Here is a 19165-nt window from a genome sequence, read left to right as displayed (position 1 = left end):
TTACAAGTAAAAGTCCTTTATTTCAAATGTTACTCAGGTATAAGTACAAAAGTATTAGCATCAAAATATACTCAAAGGACCAAAAGTGAAAGTACTCATTATGCAGGTCGGCCCATTTTCAGAATAATGTATATCATAGGTTTGAATTATAGTTATTTATGCATTATTGTATTTATCACAGCTGGTAAAGCATGCAGCTAATGTAATGAATTACTTGTATACTGCAGGGTTGTCTGACCGTGAATATTGCTCCAGATGTCCCTCAAGTCTTATTTAAGTGTTGTTATTTTTCACAACATGAATCTGCTTAGTAACTAAAGGTATAGAATAAATGTAGTGGAGTAAAAGTACACTATTAAACTTTGAATCGTAGTGGTGTAGAAGTACTAAGTAGCAAATCATTGAAATACTTCAGTAAATTAAAAGTTCCTCAAAAAATGTCTACGGTAGTACTTGAAAAAATGCACTTAGGTACTTTGCATCCCTGATTAAATGTACTTAAATAAAATTGAAAACAGCTTAAGCCTTCAGTAAATGCAGCCTGACAGGGCTAATTTAGGGCAAAATTACCCAGAGGTGTTGCCATGGATTCCAGCCCCGCCCATTTAGTGACGTAGCCGCGTGGAAACGTCTTCCATAGGAGACGCTCGTTACGTCGGCATGAGAAGAAGAAATAAAGACAGCTTCACAGAGAGCTCAGCTTTGTTAAAACAGGGAAATAAAAGACATACTCCAGCACCCTCTGTTATTCTCCATAGACAGCACGATGCCACGACGCTGCTGTTTGGTTTTATTTTTTGAAGAGAAGAAGCTGGCAACTTAGCTTAGCCACAGTCTGACAGCCAACGTCATTAGCCTGTAGCTAACTGGTTACTTTGAGTAAGGTAAGACTTTTATTTACATGCTAAAACTAACGTAAGCTGTGTTATTACATGACACTTTCAGTAAGATCAATGTCTACATTACATTTTTAATAAACTATACACAGTTTTTTAAGTTTAGTAACAAGCAGAAGACAGCTAATGATGAGTTTAACTTGTTTGTTTTTTTAGAGCTAAGTCAAGCTATCTTTATTAGCCGCTTAAATCGTAGCTTAATTAAATGATGATTTTACTCACTCGAAAACCCTCATCAAAAGTCTTAAAACGTTGTTACACATAAACCATTTATTCGGTCTACAGCTAATTACCTTTGTTAGGAAATAGCCTTAGTCTTAAGGAGCATCAAATACAATTTTATGTTGACTTTCTGTTGCAGGGTTTCCTTTTCTTTCTGTACATCACTGAAGTTGTGGTAATTATATTTATGATAACAGTCAAATAATGTGTTGAGCTTTAATCTGCTGTTGTTTCATTACCGAGTAATTCAAGACAACATGGACATCATAGCTTTCCCTTGTGTTTTTACTTTTGTTTTGATATCATTGAACAAATACGCTTTGTTGTATTTATTGATGTCAAGTGACGGAAGGAAGTGGAAATACTAATCGCAAACACAAATATAGATAAAAGTTGGCAAGTTTTGCTGTTTGTTTCTTCACAACTGTGGTAATAAATACAATTTGAATCGTTGATCTGATAAACATTTGGTTTTTAAGAAGTGCAATAAAGACTTGTTTCTTTACAATAGAGAACCCAGTTCTGTCAAGTGTTTTCATATCTTGTTTTGTGGACAAGGTTGAAAGAACAACGACTTGTATTATTTCACAGCTACGAGCTCCTAAAGTTCTTTGTAGCATATATATCATTTTGAATTTTCATTCAAATGAAATATGAGTTAAAATGTTTATAGTAACATTTCACTATGTTACAAAACAATTCTAGATAACTCTTGTGTTGTTTTTAACCAAGATCCTGACATGACTTTAGCTTTTCAGCCATTTTTTTTTATCATTACATTTTGATGATTCTTCTGACCTGTCTCTTTGAGTATTTGCCCTGCATTTGTTAAAGGTTTGCGCTTGGTTCTTTTTATAAAGCCAAAGACTTGAGTTTTACATGTTGTACTTCGTGTGTCCCTTTTTTAGAGAAAGCAACCATGACACAGAAAGTCAATCTGTCTTCAGTCTCCCTCGGAGTGGAGGGCATGACATGTGGCTCCTGTGTCCAGTCCATAGAGCAGCGAATTGGGACGCTCCCCGGGGTCATACATATAAAGGTAAATGTGCAAAGATGTTCGGTGAGAACATGGATTATTACTTTTAGTTTCATTTTCTTCCAAGTTGATATGCAATTTGTTTATCTTTCTGAATGTCTTAAAAACGTTCTGAAATGACTACCATGGATGTTGTACAATCCAATCTGTAATTTAAAAGGCAGATGTGTATACATTTTTATATTAACAAAAGGGTCCTGTCCATTTTAATGTAAGGACGTGTGATTATACCCTCAGCTGTACTCCCTCATGACTAACTTGAATTTAAAACCGACTTACATCCATTTGGCCAAGAGAGATTGCTATATTACAATTGTTGTGGTCCTCTGTTTTGTTTATTGTGTGTTTACCCCTCAGGCTTGGGTTAAATGACAAGATAATGTAATAGAGTGTTCCGGATAAAGCTCTGCTGTTGTCACAGGACTGTGACAACAGGTCGATACGCAGCTTGCACCCACAGGAAATGTCATTTATGTCTTAAGAGAATTCAGTTCCTGGGTCTTTTTTTAATTCATTTATGTAGACATGATCTAGTAGGAGTGAATATAGATGTTTTTGGTAGAACAGACTCATTTTGTCTCATTCCTGGCCCTCCCCCCCTCTCATTCTCAGAAACAGCAATGTTAAGCCAACAGGCACAATCACTTACAACTTAACCCCCACTGTGGTTGTTTCTTATGGCCCAGTCAAGTGATCACTTCAGCGGGTCACATGTTTCATTCTTGCTAAAGAGGAAGAGCTAAGGGTCATCAATACTGACACAGCACGCTTTGAGCTTGCCAAGGGAAATAACTCATTTTACCCCATTTCTTTTAAATATGTTTATAAGGTCAATTGTTGAGACGAGGCAGATTCACAGTACGGCTGTGAAAATGTCACAAGATAATGTATATTATTGATGATGTGTGTGTAAACTACATTAAAGTGACAATAGACACATTTTTGCTTTAATTTATCTTTAACTAGTAACTAAAGTACATTTTGATTGCCCCATCTAATCGCTTCATGACACCATCTGCGTCAATAAGACCCCTTCACTGTGCCCTACTAGCTCCCAAAGACCTAATGCATTGTGTCCTGTGCATCTTTATTCAGATGCAAGTAGCTAGAACTAGCTTCAAACCAGCTAAAAAAGCTGTCTATTGGCTCTTTAATTTCTTAACAGAATTGTTGGAACATTAATTTGCTCTCAGGAAATTCTGCATGCTGTTATTAATCTGAAATAAGAAAGCTGCCTTTTATCCTCATAGATGAATCAACCCGATTTATGAGTCGAATACAAGTCAAATGCAGCTATTTTAAGCTACACTGATTTAGTTTAGCCGGATTGATTTCCCCACTTCTTTCACGTTTTATGAATTTACTCTATTTTAACCTTGACTTTTATTTTGTAGGTGTCTTTAGAGCAGAAGAATGCCACTGTATTATTTGACCAGAGCCACCAGAGCCCAGAGTCTCTGTCGGAGGCCATCGAGGACATGGGCTTTGAATCGAGTCTATCAGCGTCCAGCGCAGCCACCCCCGTCTCAACGGACACCCAGCTGATCCCCACCTCAGGCCTGACACCTGCAGCCCAGCAGGAGGCTCTGGAGAAGCTGTCCCAGGTACAGGGAGTGTTGGACGTCAGAGAGAGCCCCTCCCCGATGGGTCTCACTGTTACCTTTGTTCCTTCCCTGACTTCTTCTTCGCAGCTGAGTGAGGCGGTGGAGGTCCCAGCACCCAGCAGCCCAATGCAAATAACCCCAAACATGTCTCCATCGCACACTGCGGACGGCGGGGCGGCGCTCCTCAAACTGAGCATTGAAGGAATGACCTGTCACTCCTGCACTACTACCATTGAAGGAAAGATTGGAAAACTAAATGGGATTGAGAAGATCAAAGGTGATGTACTTTACAAGCTTGAAGTCGTACTGCTTCAGTGTTTGATGTAAAAGTGATGTTGTAACACAGTTGCTGCGCAGGAATGCACATCTTAAAGATAACAATTGTCACGTCATGTGAGGATCTTTGCATGGAAACAGTTGACAGGTTGCTTTGTGGGATTTGACAATGAAATACTTCTACTGGTATTGTTGTAAGTAGTGACACGTTTACAGATTCTGTGTGCAGGAAGACTGAAGCTGTATGTTTGCTTTTCTAGAAACATTGTCCCAAATGGAGTTAAATATGAATATTTCACAAAGATGATTTCCTCATGAACTTTTATAATAATGACTATAATCTTAATTTATGAAGAGCTTTTCAAAACCCCAGAGAAGTGCTTCAAACAAGGCAGGAAATTATAATTAATATATTGTAAAATCCCCTTTAACAGAACAGCATAATAAGACCATCAATACTCAAATGATGTGTCCTCAAAGTCATTTTTAACAAGAGATTTAAAAGGTGTTATCAACTCAAACAGCCTGATTTCCTCAGGTCCAGAGCCCTGAATGCAAAGCCTCTGTTCTCTCTGGAGTTCAGCTTTAAAACACTTCTTCCCAAGTTGGAAATAAACATCCACCAGGACCTTAAATCGGGACAAAGCACACAGAAAGGACACCTGATTTCATATTAACAGGATCATATGGGACTAAATGGTGATCGAAGGCTTGTGTGTACATTTCATGTAGGCATTTTTGGACTTTCTTTTTTCTTTGCCTCATTGTTTGCAATCATTTGCGTCGTCTTTACGTGCACAATGACCTGTAATATTGTCTTTTATGCTCTGTTTTGGTATTTTTAACTCGGTCATGTCTGTATCGTCCACAGTTGTTTTGGAGACTCAGGAAGCTACAATCGTGTACCTGCCTTACCTCATCACTGTCCAAACCATCACCGACCAGATTGCTGTTTCTGGCTTCAAGGCGTTCGTCAAGTCCAAGCCTCGCCCCCTGCAGCTGTCCCTCAGCGAAATCGGACGTTTAGTTGATTCCCAAAGACCAACTCTCTCTTCACCATCAGAGGCATCAGAGGAGTCAGAAATCTTCATAGACACAACACTTGTTACGCTCAGGGTAAAGGGCATGCACTGCCGTTCATGTGTGGTCAATATCCAGGACAATATCTCCGTGCTGCCTGGTGTCTCCTCAGTGGAGGTGTCTCTGGAGCAGGAGAAGGCCTCCATCTGTTACGACCCTGTAAAGGTCACCGTGCCTCAGTTGCAGCAGGCCATTGAAGCGCTGCCTCCAGGGAACTTCAAGGCACAGCTCTGGGGCTTCTTGGCCTCTCTCAGTCCCACTCTGCCCACTGCTGCCTTAACTCCCCCTCGGCCTGCTCGAGCAACACAGGCCACGCCCGCTGCCTCACAGCCCTGCTTCACCCAGCCTCTAGCATCCACAGTTAATATTCACATTGAGGGCATGACATGCAACTCCTGTGTCCAGTCCATTGAAGGCATGATCTCCCAAAGGAAAGGGGTCACGTCGGCCCAGGTCTCTCTGTCCGAGCACCAGGGGACCTTCGAGTACGATCCACTCCTGACCACACCTGAGGAGCTGAGGGAGGCTGTGGAGGACATGGGCTTTGATGCCTTCCTACCTGGTGAGAGGAGACATGGTGTGGTTGTTGAGTCTGCTTATTTCTCACATAGTAAAATGGCTCATTTGTATTTGAACTAGTGAATCGCCTGCAGGCAGTCTTAAGTTCAACTTTGTTGTTTTAGTTTGTGTTGAGACATTTCCTTTTTCCCCCCTTGTTTTCTGCAGAGACCAATTCATTGCTTCCTGTACTAAAACCAAGTCTCTCAAAGTCTTCAAATCTATCAAATGTGAAAGATAAGGAGCTAGACGGTGACCTACAGAAAGAGACTCAGGCACGCAACGGAGACAAAAATGCTAAATGCTTCATCCAGATTGGAGGGATGACCTGTGCTTCCTGTGTGGCAAACATCGAGAGAAACCTCAAGAATGAAACGGGTCTGTAAAAACTGCAAATAAATATTAGATGCCAGATTTAATGTTCTCCACACATCAGATTCAAAACCACAACACTTCCAAATCAAACAAATCAATCAACACTTCCTCATTATTATTATTATTATTATTATTACATTGCATTTAGCTGACGCTTTTATCCAAATCGACTTACAATAAGTGCGTTCGACCAACAAAATACAACTTGAAGAAAACAGAATCATATAAGTACATCAGGTTTCATAGAGCCAAACATTTCAAGTGCTACTCAACTGGCTTTAGGTAAGCCAGTCCTTTATTAGTATAAAAGTGCTTCGTTAATAGTTCTAACGCTCGAAGTGGAGTCGAAAGAGATGAGTTTTCAGTTTGCGCCGGAAGATGTGTAAGCTATCTGCCGTCCTGATGTCAATGGGGAGCTCATTCCACCATCTTGGAGCCAGGACAGCAAACCCACGTGTTTTCGCCGTTGGGAACTTGGGTCCCCCTCGCAGCGAGGGCGCAGCGAGTCGTTTGGCTGATGCAGAGCGTAGTGCACGCGCTGGGGTGTACGGTTTAACCATCATTCCCAACCCACATTTGACTTGATTAGCCAATCCAAAGCTAGAACGATTTAGACTGATGTAAATGTGAGGAAAACCACAGAGGTAGATTCAGCAGATTATTGGAACTCTTAAAGTCATTGAAAAAAGTATTTAGACATGCAAGTTATCAACTGTGTAAACATAATTTAACATTAACTCAAACGTATAATCTAACATAATTTTTTGGATTATTATGCTATTTGTTGAATTCATTTTAAATTGTGGTTTGGTATGATTGTTTCCGACTGGTGTGATCCAAACATTTCCACTCATCCAAATGCAATCATTTCCAAAATCATAACTTATTTGTAATTCATGAGCTATTATGCTTCAATCTGTATTTTAGCTTGTTTAGTTTTTCAACGTTTTCACTGAGGTTAAGGATAATTCAAAGCTACATTCTTAAAAAGAAACCGAACAGAAGCTTTGAATGTGAAAAAAACATTCATTTGTATTTCATTAAGCATTATTCGTACCGTACTGCTTTCACCAGGAACTGAAGATACATGTTTGAATGTTTTGCAGGTATCCACTCTGTACTGGTAGCACTGATGGCGAGTAAAGCAGAGGTGCGTTATAACCCTGATCTCATCGACCCTGTGAAGATAGCCGAGTGTGTGGAAGAGCTCGGCTTCTCCGCCTCTGTGATGGAGAACTATGAAGGTTCAGATGGAAACCTAGAACTCGTGGTGAGTAAACCTACGGTCGCATTAACATTTTTAGTGTTAGATTAAAAAAGAAAAGACACATTCAACTCGCACATCCATAGATAAACATTTCCATCACTAGTGAAGAAGGTCTAAAACCTCTTTTTCAGTAGATAAAATAAATGTCTGTTCCTCACTTCCTCCCCTCTTTAATATATGTGTCTCCCTTTCCCTTCTTGACTGCTCCTCTCCACCTTCTTTCAGGTCAGGGGAATGACGTGTGCCTCTTGTGTTCACAAGATTGAATCCAGCCTCATGAAAGAAAAGGGGATTATATATGCCTCTGTTGCCTTAGCAACCAACAAAGCACACATTAAGCACGACTCTGAAATTATAGGGCCGCGAGACATCATCAAGCTGATCAAGGTATTAATCCTGTTATTTCAGCATTTGTTCAGTTATTTTTAACGTTTCTTTTTGCATGCTAACATCATTTATGTAAACCAATACCACTATGAAGGATTTGTTGCATCAGTAGTTTGACTGTTAATTGCAGAATCTGGGGTTCGAAGCTTCTTTGGTGAAGAGGGACCGCACTGGCAGTCACCTGGACCACAGCAAAGAGATACGGCAGTAAGTAGCATTTTTGTGTACACCAAGAACACACACACCAGCCCCTATTTGTTTTTATTTATTTTGGTGATGACTCAACATTCAACAATATGTTTTGCTTATCTCAGGAAAACTTGCATTAACTTACAGAGAGGGCAACACCATCTCTTTATATTCCTCAATGAATTCTGATTATACAAAAACCAGCTTCTCTTACATTTGTACACAAGTTGCATATCGCTTGGACCATTAGTGCCAGGGAAAACTGTAAATTGTGTCAATGGGGAATAATGTTTTGAAAGATAGGTAATGTATATTTGAGAATAGCACAAGGTCATGAAAGAAATGTATGTAAACCTTCCTGTACACGCATAAAGGCACCATAAGTCATACAGTCTATAATATCAATTCATTACTTTGACCTTTTTTGGAATGATTTAATCTAAACGGATTCACCACTTAATGGAAATGTGTGATAAAGTCATAAACCTCAACAACAGACCCTCAAAGCTTTAACATTAGCTTGGCATGTAAAGGAAAAATGACCTGCAGTACAGCCTTAACACTACAAACATGGGTTTACTTTATGTATATGCAGTTAGTGGGTTATTCATCGGGGAAGTGAGATGAAAAGTCTCCATGGACATCTCCTTGCCCCTCTCTAAGGACTGTTAAAACATAGATGACAAAATAAAATGCACAACTGTCTTTGCTCTCTAAGATGGAGGAAATCTTTCCTGGTGAGCTTGGTTTTCTGCGTGCCTGTCATGGGCATGATGACCTACATGATCATCATGGACCACAAGATGAATGTTTCACATCAACACAACGCCACCATGGAGGACCGCAACCACTACCACGCCACCATGTTCCTGGAGAGACAGCTGCTCCCAGGCCTCTCCATCATGAACCTGCTGTCCTTCCTCTTCTGTGTGCCTGTACAGGTAACTCCCCTGCACTCTCAGGATATGTGATTTAAACAGCACTAATATTCAGATTTTTTAAGATGGACTGAAGGTAATGTTGTGGTGAATTCTGTGTTTCCTTTAGTTTATTGGAGGTCGCTACTTCTACATTCAAGCCTACAAAGCCCTCAAACACCGATCTGCCAACATGGATGTGCTCATAGTGCTGGCTACCTCCATAGCCTTCAGCTACTCACTGATTGTCCTCATAGTGGCCATGGTGGAGAAGGCAAGAATCAACCCCATCACCTTCTTCGACACACCGCCGATGCTTTTTGTCTTCATCTCCCTGGGGCGCTGGCTGGAGCAGATAGCCAAGGTTCAACTCATAATCATTATTCATCTATGACATTAAATGCATGATCTTAATTTAATGTATAAGTCATTTGGAAATCATCTTCTTCCATCCAGAGCAAGACATCTGAGGCTTTGTCCAAGCTGATGTCCTTACAAGCTACTGAGGCCACGGTGGTGACTCTCAGCAGCGACAAGTCCCTTCTCAGGTACTCTTTGTTCTCTGTGCTCATTTTGTTTAAAGAACCTTTCATATCTTTGTTGGTTTTAGATTACAATATATCTACGGTTTGCAGATTAAATGTCAGTTAAAGGTCTAACGGGAAATAACAAGGACTTCATAAACAATGAAGAATAGCACATAACTCAATCCCAAATGGGATTCAGATGTAATCCGTTTTAATCATTGCTTTATTATGCAAATAAAACAAGTTAGTTGATTGACCATCAAAGGGAAATTCAACTGTAAATGTCATTTTTATCTACTACTCAGATTTCAAAAACCCTGCTGGGATAATCAATACTTGTATCAGTTGCCAGTAAAGCAATTGTTTATGCAGCTGTGTGGTATACACACTTGGTGCCCAAGAAATACAAGGCAAATTAAATACAGCACAAAAACACAACTATAAAAAAACTGTAAAAATCACATGTCAGTTTATAGAAGTGAAACTACACCGTCCTCTAAGAGTTTGGGAGGTATAAAGGCGTGTCCTTGAGTTTGTTGGTTTATCAAGTGGAAGTCTGAGAATGCTTATAGATTTCAGAAATGGAAACTGTAGATATAAAGGGGTTGGAAGAATCAGATGGGATGGATTCTTCTTTTAGTTATGTGTTCCTATATAACTGTTTGATGTAAACATCCTATCCAACTTATTGAGTTCACTTTTGTGTTTGACCTTGAAAGTTAACCGCTCATAAAAGAGAAAGTGAGCACAAACTCCTTAGAAGATATATAAAACATTGTCATCAGGTCAACCTGGCACTTCCTGAGGGAAAAAGAGATGCTGCCTTTTCTTGTTCACTATGTCAGTATTACTCTCAAAATGCTATTGTCTAGTAAAGCTCCCAAATGCATGTAGAGCTGCCCTTTTCTATATGCTGTCCATCAATCACTGTCAGCAGAGAACGTCTTTAAATCAATGCACAGTACCATGGGACATTACCTCTCTGTCCGGCTCACTGTATGCCTTCAGACAATTGGGCATGCTTATTTACTCTAGTGTAAGATGTCATTACAGCAGTAGTGTAAAGATAGCCTGGCGTTGTATCCACAGTGTATCATGTAAAGTGTGTGACGTGTTGTGTTCCAGCGAGGAGCAGGTGGATGTGGAGCTGGTGCAGAGAGGCGATGTGGTGAAAGTGGTTCCTGGGGGGAAGTTTCCAGTCGATGGGCGGGTCATCGAGGGACACTCCATGGCCGACGAGTCTCTGATCACAGGTTGGTCGCAGTGAAGGAATGGACCACGTACCTATTCGATTAAAGGCTCAATATCAGTATTGGTAGGAATAAGATGAAAGTATAAGCAAGAGATTTGACTTGCGTTCTGATTGGTCTCTAACAATGTGTTACTTTTAGCTGTTTGTCTTGTAGTGTGTTATCTACTGTCCCAGTGTTGACAAAGTTCACTACACTAGTTATTAGCCCTGATCTGTCACATTGTTGGCATTCAATCAGAAATGTACTTAAGACTATGAGAAGATAAATTACCATGACTAAGAAACAGTTGAGTTGGGGCATATTTTAATGATATTGCCAAACATTCAAGATAGTGGACATTTTGCATATTCAATCTTTTTAAACACATTAACATCATCATGGAACTTTTTTTTCCTTAAGCTTTGAAACAAAAAAGAGAAATTCTCTGCAGCACCCCAATAACATTTTTAAATCAACTATTCTGCCTCCTGAGATTTGAATATTTCAGAATTCCATATAGCAATTTCAACATAATTGTAATTATTAGTTCAGCGCTCATTTGAGTCCAAGTCTTTGCCAGATGTGGCGCTCCTGTTTCCCGCTGCCCTGCCGTGTTTCCTCACCAGCTGTTGCTCTGACTCCAGGTGAGGCCATGCCAGTGACGAAGAAGCCCGGCAGCTCAGTGATCGCAGGCTCCATTAACCAGAATGGATCTCTGCTGATCAGCGCTACACATGTTGGCCTGGACACCACGCTGTCTCAGATCGTCAAACTAGTGGAGGAGGCTCAGACTTCAAAGGTAAAATATGTGGTTGGAGATCTGCATGGTGTCTACCTGCTTTGAGGATCATTGCTCAGGTATTTAATTCATGACATTTATTTGTTAGGCTCCCATCCAGCAGTATGCAGATAAGATCAGTGGCTACTTCGTACCCTTCATTGTTGTCATATCTTCACTCACACTGGTCGTCTGGATCGTCATCGGGTTTTTAGACTTCTCTCTGGTGGTGGAGTACTTTCCTGTGAGTCTTATTTAATTCTTGTTATCTGACTATACCAAGCTCCTCAGTAAAGCATCAGGAAATCATTTTGTACAGAATAGAAACATTACAAATGTCACTGCATCTCATTTTGTTCACTATTGCAATTACACTTTCTTATCTTCAGTGATAGTAAAAGTGATTTGTATTTCATTTTAACGGCCCTATTTTCTCCCTGCAGGGTTACGACAAGAGCATTTCCAGGACAGAGGCAGTGATTCGCTTCGCCTTCCAGGCCTCCATAACGGTGTTGTGCATCGCATGTCCCTGTTCCCTCGGCTTGGCAACCCCGACAGCTGTCATGGTGGGCACAGGGGTTGGTGCCCAGAATGGCATCCTGATAAAGGGAGGAGAGCCACTCGAGATGGCGCATAAGGTGTGTAAATTATTATTTTGTAACACTCATACGTAGTCAGCCAAATGTGTAACGGAACAACTGTCAATTAAACACATTGAAAAGTGGTTCTGGTATCTAAGCTCACAAAACCAAGTGTAAGGTTGCTCTGATTTAAATACTGCTAAAACGTTTAATATTGATCCCAAATGTATATTTGTTTTACCTTAGGTCCAGACAGTGGTGTTTGATAAGACTGGGACAATCACATATGGCGCCCCGAAGGTGATCCAGGTCAAGATAGTTGTGGAGGGGAACAGGATGCCTCGCTCCCGACTGCTGGCCATCGTGGGCACAGCTGAGAACAACAGTGAGCACCCTCTGGGAGCAGCTATCACCAAATACTGCAAACAGGTTGGCTTCTACCTCACATGTAACGCCCACCCAGGAAAATCTCAGATGCTCTACGTGATTGTTAATTTCACTATCAGAAACATCGAGTAAATATGTTCGTCAACAACCTTTTTCCATGACTTTGACAAGGCGGCACTTATGTCATCAGCCAACAACCGTGACTAAATCAATAAAAGGGATAACGTAACAGTGCAAAAAAGCAAAGTCTGAAAGATCTAGTTTAAAAATGAAAATGAAAACCCTTTCTCATTGACTAAAAGTCCGATTTTTCTCTCGTTTTCTGTGCTGCCATATCAGGACTACAGCAGCATATAGGGGCGCAGTCAGGAGGAAGAATAACTACATTACTAAAGCTAAGGGGTCCAATGACAACAACTGGGCTTGGGTGAAATAAATGAGGTGGCATTTTGGCCAGATTTTATTGACTGATCAGTTGAAAAATAATCACGTGACTAAAAAAAACACAAGAATGTCATCGCTTTTTTATTGACTATAGATAGAAGATAGAATCGGAGGATGAAGCCCTCTTTAATGGTCACACATGTTCATGCACACAGCACACACAGTGACATTTGGTCTCTGCATTTAACCCATCCTAGTACTAGGAGCACTGGGCAGCTATTGTACAGCGCCCGGGGAATATATATATATATATATATAACTAAAGTAGTTGAGGTTTTATTTTGCTATCATACGATTAAACGCCCACACATGATCTTCCTTGTGAGTCATGAATGTTTTATTTAACATCCATCACTGTTTGTTGTGAAGGAGCTCAGCACGGAGTCTCTTGGCGCCTGCACGGACTTCCAGGCGGTGCCGGGCTGTGGGATCAGATGTCAGGTCAGCAACACGGAGACCCTGCAGAGGCAGTCGGACAGCGACAGCGAGGACAACAACCAGCGCAACAGCATCCTCGTCCAGATCAGTGACACCCGGATGTCCACCAGCTCCCATCCCCTCATCATGGACCCACAGCCGCTAAGTATGATGGGATCACCTTTTTGTGGTTTTAACAGAAATACTGAAACATTCTTATGTAGTCCTGAGATTATTTCATTTCATTTAGATTTAAATTGTTTCCGTTCATGGTATGCACAAACTCAATGTATAACAATTATTTACAAAACATGTCTCTGTAAACATACCATACTCGAAAAGGAGCAGGGAGAAGAAAATAATCTTATATGACCTGCCCGTTTCTCTAAAAGAAAAATAGAAATAGATGGTCTGTCCTTCATATTTTCTTATTCACAGCCAATCATTGCTGTATTGTAGGAAAATAAGAGGAACACAAAAACTTACAAAAAATACTCAGTTCCCACTTGACAGTTACGGGAAAGAAACAAAAAAAACAACACCAACACACAACAAGGAAAGGTGCAACACCCTCATCTGAGTCCAACTAGAGTAGAAGGGGAAAGCAGCGCATAATAATAACAATAATGATGGGACCTGCAAATAAAGAACAGACATCACAAAAATATACCAATGCAGAACCAGAGTACATAAACGTATTCACATTCCGCTTCATATAGTCCCATTTTCTTAATTTATACAAGTTCTCTAACTGAAAAATACCTATACAATTCTTTAGATCATTCTGTGGAGAATTCCACAGTTTTACACCAACCACCTAAATACACATCTGCTTTAAAGTAGTACAATTACATTTCCTTCTGTGGTCTTCATTGTCTGATCCCAAAACAAACAGCTGTTGTAAATTAATTAATGTAGGCAGTGAGACAGTTGTTTCTATGCTGTTGTCTAACCTCATTGATCTCTGCGTGAAGGCCTCGTCCAGACGGCCACCTACGTTGTCCTGATTGGAAACAGAGAGTGGATGAGGAGGAACTGCCTGCAGGTCAGACCGGACACCGATGAGGCCATGATCGAGCACGAGCGCAGAGGACGCACGGCTGTCCTTGTGGCTGTCGACAGTGAGTAGCTCTGTTTCAGATGAAATGTACACTGTTAGCTGTTTGTCATAATTGTCTGATTGCTGAAAGTAATTTTGTGTCTAAAACGACATGTATTCCTTTTGTTAAGCATGTTACTTTGTGTTGTAGACACTCTGTGTGCGATGATAGCCATAGCGGACACGGTGAAGCCAGAGGCGGAGCTGGCCGTCCACACCCTGCTCAGCATGGGGCTGGAGGTGGTGCTGATGACCGGAGACAACAGCAAGACGGCACGAGCTATCGCTGCTCAGGTACGACAGAGACGTAGAGCTGGGCGATGTGAATATCAATTGTTTCGGAGAACGCAATGTTCATTTAAAATGACAGTGTTGCTTTTGGAATAAACAACAGCATACAAATCACAATATATTACGACATCATGGTATCCAAGTCGTGTAATATGAAGCACTTTTAATGAGTGAGAATTTTTGCACTTCTGGTTTTTGAATGGGTTTTTCGTGAGATGCCAGAAATAAGCGGAGTGGTTAAGCCCACTTCAAGCCCACATTTCAAGTTTTTTCTTCTACAGTATTAATAATGTCACAAAAATTCCATGTGACTACAATGGTTGTCGGGACATTAATGTAATCGCGCAAAACACCATAAACGCAACACTAGTCGGCTTCTAGCTTAGTGGCGGCGTTGAAATCATGCTACCACTGACGTTGACATTAACATTTATATTTTCATTTACAAAATTGATAATAACCAAATAATATGGAATAATTTCCACTTTAAAAATGATTAAATTGTTGTCCATTGGTTAAGATTGTGCTGCTGAACAATATATATAAGTACCGTTATCTTCGCCACAGAGCTTATTGTATACAATAATCAAAAATGCAATGGAAAAATACCAATGGCTTCTTGTCCAAGGCAACAGGGCGATGCTAACTTCCAGCCCACAGAAAATACAGCAATCCGGTAGCAACAGAAAACCTTCTTAGACACATCGTCCAGGTCTTCTATTTTGTATATTTCTGTGTTTCTGAGCCCATTTCCCTGCATTTCCTCAGGTGGGCATCAGGAAGGTGTTTGCCGAGGTGCTGCCCTCCCACAAGGTGGCCAAGGTGGAGCAGCTGCAGCAGGCAGGAAAGATCGTAGCCATGGTGGGCGACGGCGTCAACGACTCTCCTGCTCTGGCCATGGCTGACGTAGGCATCGCCATAGGAACCGGGACAGATGTGGCCATAGAGGCAGCAGACGTGGTGTTGATCAGGGTGAGGATTTGAGCTTGGGGGAGGTTTTTTTTTTTGGTTGCAATAAATGAATATCCCTAGACACGGTGTCACAGAGCACAACACTGTATCCTCAGACAAGATGTTAAATTAAATTGTAATATACCAGTTTCTATTACTCGTCACTAATTCTGGGTAACTCAAGAGAAAATCATACATTCCTATTTTAATTTTAGCAGTACTGTTACTTAAAAGTACAGACGTTGGTTATTATGTAACTTTTGTCTTTATTTCCTAAATGTAGCTTTATTTTTCCAAACATTTCGTTATCTTAAAACCAGCAATGTATAGCTAATTCAAAAATCTATGTATAAATACTGAATAAAACAGTTTCCTTATCTGAAATATCTACCCTTTTTTCTTACGCTGGTTTCGTCTTGTGTGCAGAATGACCTCCTGGATGTGGTGGGCAGCATCGACCTCTCTAAAAAGACCGTCCGGAGGATCAGGATCAACTTTGTCTTTGCTCTTATCTATAACCTGGTCGGCATCCCTATTGCTGCTGGTAGGTGACTGCCAGGGTTTGTTTGAATGATGTCTTCTCATTGACAGTGATGAGTGCCACAGTTTGGATCACCGCACTGATTAGAGCCGTGTCTGTCCTCAGGTGTGTTTCTCCCCGTTGGTCTGGTGTTACAGCCGTGGATGGGCTCTGCTGCCATGGCGCTGTCCTCGGTCTCCGTGGTCTTATCTTCCCTGCTGCTCAAATGGTAAGAGATATTTAATCTGAGAAACTACTGGCAAACACATCCTCTTGTCTGGCACTATTCCATTTCCATAACATGGAATGAAACTCTCTGAAATACACGTTTGAGTGTTAATTCTACTGCACATGTCAGCATGTTTGCATACCGGTATGTCAATTTCTCTTCAAGATTCAAGGCTTTATTTTCATGTGCACATTTAGATATGGCAATGAAGTCACAAGCTACTCCAACAGCGCAACATGAATATATAGGACATAAAACAGATAAAATAGTGCAAGAGAATGTTTTGAGATGTGCAAGTAATTACAAATAAAATAGAAATAGTGCAAGAATAGTCTATATACAAGTCAATGGAATATAGATAAATAATTAGCAAAATGCAAACAGATGAATGTATTGTTATTTGCACATTTGGAAAACATACCAAAAAAAGGTCTTATTGTAAGTAATTGGGAAGTTTTGAGACGCCATCTGTATGTTTACTTTAATTTAGTGTGATTGCTTTACCCTATTTGCCTGTCGCTTCGAACAAATTGTTCTTCATTTACAATACTTATCTTTAAAGGCAGTTTTCTACAAATTAGCTTTTTATCACTCAGAGACAGAAATTCCCACTTCATTCATTTAAGAAAGAAAAGTGTAACGCAAAAGATAATTGTGTTAATGTCTATAATCAGTTTCATTATGATATATTTTGAGATTGTAACCCTATTCACCTGTAGTGTGTCCCCTTAACGTGTTTTGAGGTGTGCTTTTTCATTCTCCCTTTTTAAAAGATATTCCTCTAAAACCATTTCCCATCGCTGTCCACATTAGTCTAATCCCGTCTTCTGGTCTCTGCAGTTACACAAAGCCCACGGCGGAGGAGCTGGAGGCCAGGCTGGGGAACAGCAGGCGTCCGGGCAGCTTGTCCGACGTCAGCGTCCACATCGGGATGGGCGAGATGCGGCGTCCCTCCCCCAGACTCAGCCTGCTGGACCGCATCGTCAACTACAGCCGGGCCTCCATCAACTCCCTGCGCTCCGACAAGCACTCCCTCAACAGCTTGGTGCTCAGCGAGCCCGACAAACACTCCCTGCTAGTGGGGGAGGCGCGGTGTGAGGAGGAGTTCTGCTGAGGCTCACACGGCCCTCATGGTTTTAAGCTGAACTAGATAACAAGTTATTCTAGGCTAGGAAATTGAATAACTGTTGACTTGGAAAAAAAGCTTACATGTCCCTGGATTTTCTTTCAGCTCAACCAGCTGATCACATGCACTTCAGAGAGGGAGGAGGGGGGGTTCTCTCCCTCAGTTGCAGACTATCTTTTGTTGAGGTCATCGGCCCAGTCTTTGATCAAGCCTTTGACTCTCTGTGGGCATGAAGCATCTACAGAGCTTTGAAGCGTCCACATCCAGGAAGCAGAGAGATAATCGCCTCTGATCTTCCAGTACAATCTTTCCAAAGACATTTTAACCGTGGTGCCCGGTATAAGAGAAGACACTACCAGGTTATATTTTAACACTTTACCTTAAATGGGAAATTATAATGTTGTATAATTATATGTTGTATTTATATTACCCTTATTTATCTCTTTTTTTCATTATATTCTATGTGAAGAATGAAGTTGTCGAATCCAAATGTATCCACAGAATGTGTAATTACTGATTTAAGGAAAGGAATGAAGACTCGTGAAGTCAATTGAAAAAGAAACCAGCTGAAGACTGAATTTTGTGCTACCAGTTAGCTGTTAATGTCACAATGTAACCCAAGTGCCAATCCAAGTGCCACCTCGGCAAAGTCCATCACATTCCAAAGATAGCAGCGCACAGAGGTTACTTTGGAGTCATGTGGATAAAGTGTGAACAGAGACAAGGTCAACGCCTCGCAGCAGAGACGCTGAATGGTGACGCCAGCTATAGAACCCCTCTCATAGGTTTCTATAGGTGTGTCTGCATCTTCAGTTAATGATTCAATATGTCTGTCAATGAATGTGAACATTGTTAGAAATGAACAGAAATTGTTACATGGGTGACTTTGTGCTGAAATTGCTTTATTTGCTCGTTGCAAAGAGAAGGTTTTGTGTTGCATGCAGTTCGTTGTGAAAAAGAAAAATGTGTCTTTTTTACACAGAAGACATGTTGACATGTCACACACAGGAAGAGCAGAAGGGAAGTTAATAAGGAATGATGTTGGGAAACTTTAATAGAACTGACATTTTTAGTAACACAAATATCCTTTTCCTACTCAAATGTCTGCTGTGGAAAAGGCCTTTTGCGAAAGCCTTTGTTTTCTTTCTGTCATCACACTAGATAAGATGTTGTTACTGTTTGCAGGAATTTATTTCTGTGGTGGCAAATCTCTGTGCTTTTTATTATGTGATTCATACTGTTGCACTTGATCAAAGAAACATCTGTAAACCCAGGGGAGCAGGAAACAGCTGTGACTCAGCAGTTCCACCAAACAAGTTACTGAGAGGCAAATGTTGAAGAATTAAGTAGATTGTTTCTTTAAAATCATTGTAGGAGAGGAAAAGTTGAGATTACATCTTGCAATCAAAGACAGCTTCTGGTCAGCTTTATTTTTCTATAATGTAAAAGTATTTCAAAAATGATGCCGAATTATTTTCTGCTGTGTCAAATCTGGAGATAATCATTACAGTCCAGCTATTCCTTGCATTTCTGTGTCCCAAGCTTCTATAGTATTTCTGTTTGATATCAGTTTGTCCTGCCACTTTCCCATGATGCATTATGTTCTGTAGCTGTCACAGCCAGTTAGGTGCCAATCTGTTTGTTTGTGGCTTTGTAAAGGCGTCCATAGGGCTTAGGATCTGTGTGCACTTAAATGTAAGCAAGTCCATGTTTGCTGTCTTTCATAGTTCTTCTGAACGTGATGTGCCTTGGAATAAAACGCATTTGTAATCTCAC

General features: G+C 40.7%; 1 protein-coding gene across 6 annotated transcripts; it reads left to right on the top strand.

Moving 5' to 3' along the window:
- Window positions 1-631: 631 nt before the first annotated feature.
- Window positions 632-19164, top strand: atp7a (ATPase copper transporting alpha). Of its 6 annotated transcripts, none has more exons than XM_034231100.1 (24): window positions 632-884; window positions 2027-2157; window positions 3549-3758; window positions 3846-4035; window positions 4906-5676; window positions 5841-6050; window positions 7154-7317; window positions 7540-7701; window positions 7832-7908; window positions 8609-8831; window positions 8938-9171; window positions 9264-9355; window positions 10460-10587; window positions 11211-11365; window positions 11454-11588; window positions 11788-11982; window positions 12172-12354; window positions 13126-13339; window positions 14148-14294; window positions 14424-14566; window positions 15332-15535; window positions 15941-16058; window positions 16161-16263; window positions 17104-19164. In XM_034231100.1, exons 2-24 carry the CDS (start codon window positions 2038-2040, stop codon window positions 17375-17377), a joined length of 4452 nt encoding a protein of 1483 aa, XP_034086991.1. In that variant the 5' UTR covers window positions 632-884; window positions 2027-2037; the 3' UTR covers window positions 17378-19164. The 6 variants fall into 6 exon arrangements, with proteins under 6 accessions (XP_034086991.1, XP_034086989.1, XP_034086988.1 ...); XM_034231098.1 differs by adding an exon at window positions 1258-1293 and having other exon boundaries at window positions 632-879; window positions 3549-4035; window positions 17104-17377; XM_034231097.1 differs by adding an exon at window positions 1258-1293 and having other exon boundaries at window positions 3549-4035; window positions 17104-17377.
- Window position 19165: the final 1 nt, after the last annotated feature.

This window comes from Gymnodraco acuticeps, unplaced genomic scaffold (genome assembly GCF_902827175.1).
Source record: "Gymnodraco acuticeps unplaced genomic scaffold, fGymAcu1.1, whole genome shotgun sequence".
Taxonomy (NCBI): domain Eukaryota; kingdom Metazoa; phylum Chordata; class Actinopteri; order Perciformes; family Bathydraconidae; genus Gymnodraco; species Gymnodraco acuticeps.
Note: the sequence above shows the minus strand (reverse complement) of the source record. Positions and strands in the feature narration are given on the sequence as shown.

Bases quoted from the DNA above. Each gene is read 5' to 3' on its own strand.
- atp7a (XM_034231099.1), top strand. From the start codon at position 2,038: ATGACACAGAAAGTCAATCTGTCTTCAGTCTCCCTCGGAGTGGAGGGC. The intron at 6,051-7,153 runs GTCTGTAAAAAC...AATGTTTTGCAG, and splicing joins AAACCTCAAGAATGAAACGG to GTATCCACTCTGTACTGGTA. The intron at 15,536-15,940 runs GTGAGGATTTGA...TCTTGTGTGCAG, and splicing joins CAGACGTGGTGTTGATCAGG to AATGACCTCCTGGATGTGGT.